Here is a 12,430-nt window from a genome sequence, read left to right on the forward strand (position 1 = left end):
AACGCACGCCCAGCCTTGATGACCAACAGTAACAGGTGTTTTCCATCTCTGATGTCTGTGATTCATTCTGCACAACTGCCTGCACACCCAGGCGTCAGCACACGGCGGCTCCTGGAATACAGCGCCCTACACGCTGAAGTGCCCACTGTGTTCTGGGCGCCTGGGCAGCCACACACGGAGACGCACCTCAGCGACAACCTGCATCCACAAAAAAAGAGGCCCTGCCACCTTAAAAATATTAACGCCTCACTGCAAAGAACACTCACGCGCGCGCGCGCACACACACACACACACACACACACACAGACCCCCTCCCCCGTGTATCTCTTTCAGACTAGGCGCGTCTCCGAGGGCTAGATTGAATGGGAAAGAACGGGCCCGTCTTTGTCATTAATCCTCCCCTCTTTCAGGCGAGCCAAGCTTCTTCCGGGTCAGCGACAATCACCGCCAACCCCAGCAGGCCCTCGGTCCCCCACACCGCTAGCCCCGGAGCGCGCGAGGGCCAGGTCGCCACCGCCCGCAGGTTGAGGGAGGGGAGGAGGGCGAGGAGGAGGGCGGGCGGCGCGGGAGTGGGGGAGGGAGGGAGGGAGGGAGGAGGGAAGGAGGGGAAGGCAATCCGAGGAGGAGGAGGAGAGAGCAGCCTCCCGCAGCTGGCGAGGAGAATGGGAGTGCGGGACGACAGACCGCCGCGGGGTGTCACGGCCGCGGCCAAGCTTGCCAGGCGTGGGGCCGGCGCCCGCCGCTTTTAAACCCGGGAGGGCGCGGCGGCGGCGGCGGCGGCGGCGGCGGGCGGATCGCGGCGCGCGCTGGGCGCCGGGTGGCGACCGAATGGAGAGGAAGGGTTCGGCGGCCGGGGCCAAGGGGAACCCGAGCCCGCCGGCAGCCGGCGAGGCTCAACGGCCGCAGCCGCCGCTGTGCGTCCCGGGCGGCGGCGGAGGGACCCCGGCGCGGGGCCAGGGTGGCGCGGCTGCGGAGCCAGCCGAGTTCATCCGGCGAGCGCAAGAGTTCAAGAGCCAAGGGGCGCAGTGCTACAAGGATAAGAAATTCCGCGAAGCCATCGGCAAATACCACAGGGCGTTGCTGGAGCTGAAGGGGCTGCTGCCGGCCTCCGGGGAACGGGAGCGGGACTCGCGCGCGGCCTCCCAGGCCGGGGCCCCCAACCCCGGGAGCCTCTCGGAGGAGCAGAGCAAGACGGTGGAAGCCATCGAGATCGACTGCTACAACAGCCTGGCAGGTGAGCCGCGCCGCGCCCCCGGCCCCTCCTCCCCCTGCCCTCCCGATCTCCCGCCGGGCGCCGGTCCCCATTCCCCAGCCCCGGGCCTCCGGGTCGCAGCCGACCGCCGCGGCGCGCCGCGACGCACACGCCCCCGCTGGGACCGTGCCGCTCTGGGAAGGAGAACCTGGGAGGGGGGCTCTTTGGGAAAAGTGTGACTTTCAGGATTATACCTTCCGAAACTCGTTGTCATCTCGCATTCCTCCCCCGCATCCTCGTAAATCTCGCCTATAAATAACTGGACAGAGAGATGGGGACCCAGCCGGCCTGGCGACAACTGCTGCTCCTACTACTGTTCACCAGTGGCCCTGGGTCCAAATGCAGGAGGCAGCACCCAGGGTGGGCCACCCGCACCCACCGCATGCCCAGTGGCCGCTTGCCTCAGGGGTCGTTGGCGCCAGAGCTCGCCCTCGCCTTCCCCGCAGCTGACCGCATCCCTCTGAGTCAAGTCCTTCCCCAAGTTCTTTTGGCCCCAGTAGCAAAGGGCAGTTTGCTACGATGCCTTCAGCATCTCAAGCAAAATGGATTCCAAAATGCACTTTCTTCTCTCTGAGCTCTGCTGGGGCCGCGGTTGCCAGGTGAAGAGAGCGATCTCAAAGGAAAGCTAGTCCAAGGTTGGGCTTGAGCTGTGCTGCATTCTCGCTCTCCTCCCTGCCTCGCTCCGTGTAGCACTGGTTCTCACACCAGCTAGCTGCTAGGCTTGAGGAAAACGGAGCCCTTTTATTGGGATGAGAAGGTGAGGTATACATTCCCGAGCACACTTTGGGGATTAAGGTCAAAGTCGGGCATTTTAAAAATTAACTTTGGCACAGAAAATTTTAAAGTCTCTAAAACCGGAGGAGTCTGGGTCACTCCAGGGCTTTCATGTGAGAAAGTGGAAGATGTTGGCAGAGGCAATGGCCTTATATTTGAAAAACACTCTCTCTCCTCTTCTCCCACCCCACTTGGTGGGATCTGGGCATGATCCAGTTCCTCTGACCAGATAAGGGCCATCACTCCTAATCCTTAACCCTTGAAGTTGCCTAAACTAGCTCTGGACAGTTGTAGCAGAGTCAAGTTGTGAGAATGGGTGTGGTTGGGGACGGTGGATTTGTCTGGGGCCCAGACAGTTGGGGGATGAAAAAAAATGTATGAATAATTCTGCTCTGTTCCTAAGTGCCAGTCAGCTCTGTGCCCTTTGAGATCTCTAGTGCCAGCCTACCTCTGCCTTCCCATAACGGCATGTCCAGTGTCATCTTTAATCAGGCAAAGCCCAGGCACTTTGTAGATTGTTAAGTAGTTTACAAACTTAAAGGATTAATGATAATAGTAGTAGTAGCAATTGTGGAAATGGTGGTGCTGATAGCAGTACTAGTAATAACGGCAGCAGATAAAGTAGTAGGAATACAGCATAGATGGACTATTTCAAGCCATCACAAGGTACACCATGATTCCCTTTATTTCCCGTAAGTCTCTGGCATATTCATTACTGCCTGATGAATATAAAGGGCAGCGTGGCCATGGGTGGAGGAGGGGGCTCTCTGGGTCACTAATGCAGTGATTTCAGAGTGGTAATCGAGTCTTATATTTAGCGTTTTCCATGGGCATTATAGGGTTGCCCCTCACCCCATGCTTTTGGCTGCCAGCCGATGGCAAGCACCGCCTACTTTCTACCCCAGAAGTGGTTACCTTTCCAAGGTGAAACCAAAGCTGTGTCCTTGGTCAGGCCAGCCCACTCAGGGCAGGGCTAAGATCTGGATGGTTCCTCCACTTCCATACCCACCCCTCCACACACTTTGGAAAACTTTGGTGGTGAGAGAATGGAAAGTAGCAATGGCAGATTTCCCCCTCTGCTGCCTTCTCGGGTGCTTACCACTTATGAATATTAATAATTTATGGATTACAAAAGTAATGCTTACCTATAAAATGTGTTTTCTTTTAGAAAATACAAAATTACCTTTAATCCCACCAACCTAAAGAAATCCATTGTGATATATTTCCTTCCTGTATTTTTTTCTATAGCTAAACATAAACTATTTACAAAGCTAAGGACCTCCTGTATCCTGTTTTTATTCCCACTTGCCATTGTGTCAGGGCATTTTTACATTTCACTAAAATATTTTTGTGAAGATTATTTTAAATGGCAACCTAAAATTTTTAAATGTATGTTTACAATGAGCATTTGATGGAAAGAGAAAGAAAGATGATCACTGTTATTGCTGTTAGAACCAGAACAGTGCAGCGTGGCCCATAAGATAATCTTCCCTCCCCACCCTCCGTGCCTGATTAAAGGGAGGAGACAGCAACTGCAAGTTTGTTCCAGCAAAAAGGCAACTGGCCCTTCCACTGGGGCTGCAGTGTGGGGCTGAGCAACCCAGTGGGCTTCAGGAGAGAGCAGTCTGAAGATGTTGGTTCTCTCAAGGATCTGTCCTTCCACACAGCTGTGCATAGAGGGAGAGGTTTGGGGTTTAGAAGCAACATGAACTAGCCCAGAAACACCTGGGGGATTAGGCTGTGTTGCTAAGGGCATCTCAGCACCAAACAAAAGACTATTATGAGGCTTCGGGAGGAAACCTAGGTTCAGTGGACCCTTGCACTCTGCATGGAAGGCTCCAAGAGAACAGCAAGGGGGCAGTTAGAATCTGCTAAGAGATGTTAACCTAAAAATCCATTTGGATGACTTGAGGTGACCACTTGAAGGGTGTGCAGGCAATGTGCAAAGTGCCTGTGGTTGTGGTCTGTTCTGGCTTGGAGTTCCTTCTGATTAGTAGGGATCTGGCCAGGGGTGCAAGACCCCCAGATTTGATTTTGCATGTCTTATTCTCTAAGAAATGCAAGGAAGGAAATGAGAAGCATCTTCTTCCTTCAGAATTTCTAATGACTTTGATACAATGATTAGAAAAGATATCCTGCCTGGGCAGATGTAGGCATGTGATTCTTACCAAGGCTGCAAAAGAAGCATGTACTGGCCTGTCGATCAACTCCCACTGACCTTGAACAAGACACAGGACTCCCCTGGGGCCTTGGAATGTTCTGTGCAAAACCTCTTGAAGGACAGAACCTTTTGCTTTACAGCTGTTCCTGTGGGGCGGTAGTGGCCCCAGCTGGGTTTGATCAAAAGGTTGCAATGCATGACTCTGTTGGTATTTTCAAATGATGTTCAGGCCTCAAATGCCCACAGTGGAGATGGGTGCAGACAGGCCATGGCATTGGATCTGAAGGCTAGACAAGAGTCAGCTTATGTCCCTATTCCTGGCATACCCTGTGACTTTGTATAAGTCCCTACCACATCATTTTACCTCCATTTTCCCATCCATTTAGAGCTATGTTTGGGCAGGGTTTTTTTTGGTTTTGTTTTGTTTTGTTTTTTACCAAAGGGGCAGATAATATCCATTGATGCCAACTGAAAGTCCCAGGACAGGGGAGTGACAAGGCCTAAAGAAGTCACGCAAGAAAAAGGCCTGGATGGGAGCCAGCTTTATCAGTGCTTGTGGACGTGTCTTGAAGCCATGGGACCGGGGCCAGCTACATAATTTGTGAGGCCCAGGGCAAAATGAAAATGTGGGGCTCCGTGTTCAAAAAAGCAGGAGAAAGTTGTCATTAAAAGTTCTAAAAGATAAAGTTTTTTCCCTTTCTTTCATGGTTTCTCTCTCGACTGGAAATGGTGTTTTTATCTGCTATTTAATGTCATTTCAAGAAAATTACAATTTTAAATTATTGGCATGAATTTACTATTCATCTTTATAGTGTGCAATGCCAGTTTTAAGTGGAAATATAAGAACACTTAACTGGTATATGAATCATGTAAGTTATACAATTCACGTTTCGTAGCTTGTACATGCATATGTAGTTTATTCTTACTGGAACCATGGAAATGCTGACAAAACAAACTCAACTGCTTTTATTTCACTTTTTATATGCATACTTTATAGGTGCACTTTCTACCAGTCTTGGCTTTCTGATGAGTAAGGAAAGGAAAAGGAGCTATTGCATACTCCTACCCTAGTCTTTCCTCCTCTGTCATCATTTTCAGCATAAGTGGTTGGCTAGTACAGGGCACTTAAGCAAGAAAGGATGTGATGGGGTTTTAGGTTATTTTTGTTTCTTAGAACACTATTGCTCTCTTTCTGCATTTGAAGCAATTTCTGGGTTGAATGGAAAGCCTGGCCTCTTTGGGCTGTCAATGTGTGTGCTTGCTTAGTTATTGACCTGACCCTCTTACTTATGCTTGTTGAACTCCCCTGCATTGTGGATCCACTGGAATTCTGTGCTCATGGGGCATCGTGAATGCTATATACTACATGGGCCTGCAAAGAATAGTTGTACCTCTGTCTTCTGCTCAACTTCATGCTCCATTATCCAGTCGGGCTTCACTTACAAAACACAGTTTCAAAGATAAAATAATTAAGAATTTCAAGAAGTCAACAGCAGAGCATTAAACCAAATACAGGGCCCTTCTGAGCATGGGTCTTATGTGACTGCACCCTTAAAGCCGCCCCTGCAATGGGACACCAGAAGATGACTGAGCGTATACACCTAAGGTGGACAGAATTAGATATAGACCCTGAGGCAGATTCTAAGACAAAAGGTACCCCACAGAAATTGGTGTGGGAACCAAAGAACCAAGCAGGAAGATGGATAAATTACAAATGCAAGAACTCAGTGGGAAAAAAAAAGAGGTCAAGAGCTAGAGACAAGCAGTAACCTGGTAGCCAGAAGATGAATTGTTGGGATAAGAACTGGCAAAGGAGGGGAAAGAAGAGGGGCTTCATGCTAAGATGCTCAGCCAAGATACTGCCATCTGGATGGGAGAGTTTGACTGGCCAAGCCATTGTTAACCTGAGGCTGTTCCTCAGGCAGCCCCTTGGCCGATAAATCTTAAGCTTGTAAATGTGGCTTCAAAGATCATCTTCCAAGAAAGGATGTGAGAATTGAAACTTGTAGAATGCTTTCAAGGAGAGAATATTCTGAATGTAGACTTTGGGCTGAGTTTCTAAAGTGGATTCTGAAGTTCCTTAGTTTACCTGCAAAAGTAGTGAGTTGGGTGGCTCGTAGCCAGAAACTCTCTAAGATATCTTGAAGTAAGAGTCCCTACAGCCAAAAGGCATGGGAGTGCCCCATCCAAGGCAAGGGGACTTGGCTGCAGGATGGACAGGAAAGCCAAGATATGCAGCAGCCAAAAGCTTCACAGAGCGTCACAGGTTGGGAGTGACCTTCAGATGGGACATTCTCTCCTGCCAGCTCTTTGCTTTCGTCACCAGGTTGTGCCTCCTCCAGAGAGCTAGGATGAAAATCAAATGTTTCAACCAACAAGCCAACCAGCAATTTCCTAATTCCCAGATACTTGGCTTTGGGAAATCAGATGTCCATGCTGGGACCAGAGTTTCCCATTATCACCAACGCGATTAGTGTGGTCCATTCCTAATTACATAGCAGCAAGCACAGCTCCAGCACGGACAGTGGTACCAGACATTTAAAGAGTCAAAGATAGGGGAATTCCCTGGCAGTCCAGTGGTTAAGACTGGACTCGTTGCTGTCACTGCCGGGGCCCTGGGTTCGATCCCTGGTTGGGGGGCTAAGATTCCACAAGCCACGTGGTGCAGCAAAAACAAACAAACTTTTTTAAAAAGCCAAAGATAATACTACAGAAGATTAAAAGAGTTTAGTCTTCCTCATGGTGTTCATATGGCCTTGAAATGATCATAAGCAGTGTAAAGCTCATTATCTTCCTTTTAAACATACATACACATTTTCATATCAGCAATGAAATGATGCCATGTCTGGTAGGACTCAAAACCAACAGTTCCCAAATATTTTTTAAAAAGAAGCAGGATGTAGGAGCTATACTCAATATTTTGTAATAGCCTATAAGGGAAAGGAATCTGAAAAAGTATGAGATACATATATATATAATATATATATAAAACTGAATCACTTTGTTGTACACCTGAAACTAACACAACATTTGTAAATCAACTATACTTCAATTAAAGAAAAAGAAAAAAAAGGAAGCGGAATATGTAGTGCCAAGGAGAGCTGACTTGAACTAGAAGAATCCTGGGTTGAAATATATCCAAGTGGGCCTTCTCTTCTCTTTCGGCCAAAAGGAGTTTAAAACAGCACTGAAATTACAGACAAGGTTTACAGAGAGGAAGCTTGTGGAGCAAAGGTTTCCCTTCCACAGTGTGTCTGTGTGAAAAGAACAAAAGTGCTAAGGAAGTGCTAACTAGCTAGCTCGAGAGTTATGGAAAACCAGAATTACGATTTCAGATTTGGTTATGACTCCATACCTTACAGAGGTGTGTGAATTTCCTTGTCAACATTACCACCTTGTTATCAGCATGAGCTTAGGCACTTCCAAAAATAGGGATAGTCACCACTACCTGTAGTGACTTATTTAATAACCACCACCACAAAACAACAACTATAATAATAATAGCAGTAACAATAATGGTAGTAAAGACTACCATGATGAGCCCAGCTTCTGGCCCCCAGTAGATGTTCCATAAATGTGTTTGAAAGGAATGAAAATACTTATTCCAGCATTTGTCTCATATTAAGGATCCAAGAAATTCAATCATTTCATTAATATTCATTGAGCAACTAATAGGTGCTAGACACTCGGACTTGAGGGCTGGGAACACAGGAGTAAACATAAAGAACAAGGTCACTGCCTTTCATGAACTTGCATATATACCTGTATAACTTTGTGAGAAAGAAAGCTCAGGCTGGAACAGTTAAGTCCCTTGCCCATGGTCACACAGTAGTATGTGGCAAACTGGGATTTCTCATCTGCCAGGTATGTAATTCCAAAGACTATAGTCCTAACCATTCACCCCACAACCTCCATCTTTAGACGTTTCTTCCTTAGGTACTAAAATTTTCTTCCTTGAAATTTCTGTCGATCCAGCCATATTCTATCTATCTTTTGAAGCAACAAAAAATACATCTCATCACTGTAACAAGGAAAAGCCTTGACATTTTTAGGGCAACTCGCTTGCCCATCCTCCAGTCTTGTCTTCTGTAAGTTATTCCTTTTACCGTGATTGTGCCTTGTGTGATTAGGATTCCCATTCCATGACCATCCTGGGTGGTTAAGGGGAAACCGTCCTGCTCTCTGTAACCAGGTTCTATGTCACTAGGAAGGTGACCTGAGAGGAATGAGAATCTGATGAGTCATAATTTCTAATGAGCCTAGAGGCTTACAGAAGCCCCACCCATACCTCCCCCTAGTTTTTATCCCCTTTGCTCCAGAGTGTGTGAATTCCAGTTAAGAGGTCTTGAGAAATTTAAGTGGATGTGCTAAGAGGAGGAATTCATTTCAGCCATTACTTTTCAGTAACCAGTTTGTGGATACAATGACGGGAAATGACCCATTAGAAGAATAACATCTGGACTTGTCCAGATGCATTACTCCAGACCTGGTCAGTTTTAATGTCATGAGAGTGATGATACCATCATTTAAAAATATGTTCTGGTTTAAGTGCTAAACGAGATTGAACACAGTATTATTCTGTGTGGCATGGAACATTTTCTCTCCTAACATCCTGTAAAGTCGTATTTATTTTTTAGTTTGTGTTTTTATGACTGGCTGATAAGTTCTAACTTTGTGAGCCAAAACCTTATCTCCCAAGAAACAAAAACAACCCCTCCCCCAAACCCAGCAGTAAATAGACCAGTTGGCCCTGTGTCTAGTGGGAGGGGAACTGAGGGAGGCTCGTGTGACAGCTGGTGGCACATTTGCTACATATGTGAACTTAATCTGGTCTTGAGTTTCCTCACATATTAAATGGGTATAATCATGCCTGCCTGACTCGCAAGATAAGGGTGAGAAGCAAGAAGATAACGTATGAATGTACTTTATAAACTACAAAGTATTCGAAGTGTAAATTATCCTTTTAAGTGGGCAGGGATATTTAGGAGAACAAAAATAAGAATAGAAATAAGAAGTGGGAACTGGGGCTTCCCTGGTGGTGCAGTGGTTAAGAATCCTCCTGCCAGTGCAGGGGACACGGGTTCGAGCCCTGGTCCGGGAAGATCCCACATGCCACGGAGCAACTAAGCCCGTGTACCACAACTACTGAGCCTGCGCTCTAGAGCCCGCGAGCCACAACGACTGAGCCCGCGTGCCACAACTACTGAAGCCCGTGCGCCTAGAGCCCATGCTCCGCAACAAGAGAAGCCACCGCAATGAGAAGCCTGCGCACCGCAACGAAGAGTAGCCCCCGCTCGCCGCAACTAGAGAAAGCCCGCTCACAGCAACGAAGACCCAACGCAGCCAAAAATAAATAAATTTTTTTTTAAAAAAGTGGGGGGCTTCCCTGGTGGCGCAGTGGTTAAGAATCCGCCTGCCAATGCGGGGAACACGGGTTCGAGCCCTGGTCTGGGAAGATCCCACACGCCGCGGAGCGGCTAGGCCCGTGAGCCACAATTACTGAGCCTGCGCGTCTGGAGCCTGTGCTCTGCAACAAGAGAGGCCGCGACAGAGAGAGGCCCGCGCACCGCAATGAAGAGTGGCCCCCGCTTGCCGCAACTAGAGAAAGCCCTCGCACAGAAACGAAGACCCAACACAGCCATAAATAAACAAATAAATAAATAAATAATTAAAAAAAAAAAAAAAAAAGTGGGAACTGCCCAATGAAGGAAATTTCCACCTTTAGTTCTAACAGTTTTAAGACAAAAGGGATACTTGAGTAGTACCTACCAGGAAAACTCTCTTGATGCGTGGTTTCTGCATTAAATATCTATTGAGGCTGACTCTCCCATTTTGTTTCAAACGCACACAAAAAAACTGCTCCCCAAATGCACGTACTCCACCAAAAAAAGCACTTGCTAATACAGTAAAACAAAAGTGTTTCTGTTGAGCAGAATGCGAGGGATGTTCTTTGAATGTGTTCAGACGTCCCCAGCAAGGACACAGCGGAAGCGCGACTCGGTAAAGAGTGACGTGGGCAGCAAGTTCCGTCTCTAACTCACCAGCTGCCTTGGGTCAAGGAATTTTACCTCTTGGGCCGTAGTTTTCTGATGTCTAAAAACCGAGGGTTGGAGTCCAGGATCTCCAAGGTCCTTTCCAGCTCTGGAAAGAATAATTCTCCATTCTTTCTGAACTGGGTGGCCATTACCCAGAATGGGAGAGTTCCGTGTGGACTGATAGAGACCCGTCTCCAAAATCTGTTATTACGTGAAAAGGCAGAATGCAAAACAGTGTTTATTTGCTTTGTGTTTAAAAAAAGAAAAAAGATATAAACTAGCATCAACATATACTCTAGTACAGTACTTGCTTTCAAGAAGATTATCTGATACCATGCAAGTGAAGCTGTTCACTTCACTTGAATAGGGACTGGGCAGAGAAATTGGGGAGAGACTTTCACTTTTTTTTTTTTTTAAAGATTAAGACTTCATTGTTTTTAGAGCAGTTTAAGGTTTACAGCAAAATTGAGGGGAAGGGACAGAGATTTCTCATATACTCCCTGCACCCATGCATGCCTAGCCTCCCCCGTTATCAGCACTCCCCACCAGAGTGGTACATTTGTTACAGTTGGTGAATCTACACTGACACGTCACGATCACCAAAAGTCCACGGTTTACTTCGGGGTTCACTCTTGTGTTGTACGTTCTATGGGTTTAGACAAATGTATAATGACGTGTACCTATCACTGTGGTACCATACCGAGTGCTTTCACTGCCCTAAAAATCCTCTGTGCTCTGCCTCTTTATCTCTTACACCCCACCCTTGGCAACCACTGATCTTTTTACTGTCTCCATAGTTTGCCTTTTCCAGAATGTCCTATAGTTGGAATTATACAGTGTGTAGCCTTTTCAGACTGGCTTCTTTCACTTAGTCATATGCATTTAAGGTTCCTCCATGTCCTTTTTTAACTTTTTATTCTAAATCTTTCTATAGTGCATGACTTTTCTAAGTATATGCATTATTACTTTTATTTTTTAAGAAAAACGATGACAGGATTATCTGTGTAGAAAGATTATGGGTAGTTTTGCTTTCTTCTTTTATATTCCCGAAGAAAACCTACCTTATACACATAATTTTTAATGCCGTTCTGGATATTATCTGTGCCTTGTCTAATCCTGTCAGACTGTGACACCAAAGATGTCAAGCAAACTTATCCCAAGCCCCAAACTTTCTCTTAGTATCCCATAATATGACTTATCCTTTCTGCACTGCCCACCACCCCAATGCACACATAGGGCTCGATCCTGGCAGCATGGTACCCCACAGTAGGGGGACACCCCTTTGGACTCAGTAGCACGTGAGTGACGGTTTGAATCTGCTGGTGAGGCAGGGAAGAAAGTTGGGTCAGAGCTTGTGACACAAACTGGTCCTGAGCATTAGTGATGTGCTGCTGGTGTGGAGGAAGGGACCGTATGGGTGGTCCATGTCCAAGATTCTTGTTGGCCCCTGAGTCTAGGAAATCCTGCCCATCAGTAGCTCAGACACAGCACCCAGAAGGAAACTCACTCACTCATCAGATCTTTATTGGATACTTGCCATGGCTGTTCACAGCCCAAATCTCAAAGCCACTGTGTTCTCCTCAAAACATGGCATGTGGTTGTGGGAACAGGGTTCTAATCTAGACCCTGCTGCTAACTTGCTCCATGACTTTGGAAAAGTCACATCGCTCTAAGCCTCAGTTTCCTCATATGTAAACAATTGGTGTTGGGTCAGATGCCCTCCAAGTCCCCCTTTCAGAAGTGTTGAACCGTCTAGGATTTTGAAGACCCTCTAGCTCCCCTCTCCCCCCTCTAGCCTCTCTCCTCTGGAAGCAACCAGATTTAGGAAGGAAACAGGAAACAAGCTCTCTTTTGTTCCAGTTTACTGATATGTGCTGACAAATAAGCATAAAGATCTCAACTAAGATTTCCAAGGTAACCTTGCAAATTTGAGGGTAAACCAAAGTAAACGGCAGTCTCCCAGGACGATAGAGTCAGACAGAGGGTCTCAGAGAGAAACCAGAGTAGGGGTTGGAAGCCTCTATAAGATATTGCCTGGGCCCTGGAATCTAAATTGATGGCACCAGAGATTACCTACTGCTGCTAGACCTTCTCAGATTATTCCAAAATTCAAACTTTCAGGCAGTCATTCACCATAAGAAATCTGGCAAGACTGGCTGTATTAGGCCAGGAAGTTCTGATGGAGGGAAAAAAAAAAAGCTTTTAAGA

At 47.1% G+C, this 12,430-nt stretch overlaps 1 protein-coding gene across 1 annotated transcript in view; it reads left to right on the forward strand.

Moving 5' to 3' along the window:
* Positions 1–591: 591 nt before the first annotated feature.
* Positions 592–12,430, forward strand: part of TTC9 (tetratricopeptide repeat domain 9) — a 30,748-nt gene continuing 18,909 nt past the window's right edge. Inside the window, exon 1 of the mRNA XM_036844241.1 lies at positions 592–1,234. Within this exon, the coding sequence (XP_036700136.1) occupies positions 829–1,234 (406 nt within the window). The 5' untranslated portion in view covers positions 592–828. The remainder of the gene's footprint in view (positions 1,235–12,430) is intronic.

The sequence above is a fragment of the Balaenoptera musculus genome, chromosome 2, assembly GCF_009873245.2.
Source record: "Balaenoptera musculus isolate JJ_BM4_2016_0621 chromosome 2, mBalMus1.pri.v3, whole genome shotgun sequence".
NCBI classification, from domain to species: domain Eukaryota; kingdom Metazoa; phylum Chordata; class Mammalia; order Artiodactyla; family Balaenopteridae; genus Balaenoptera; species Balaenoptera musculus.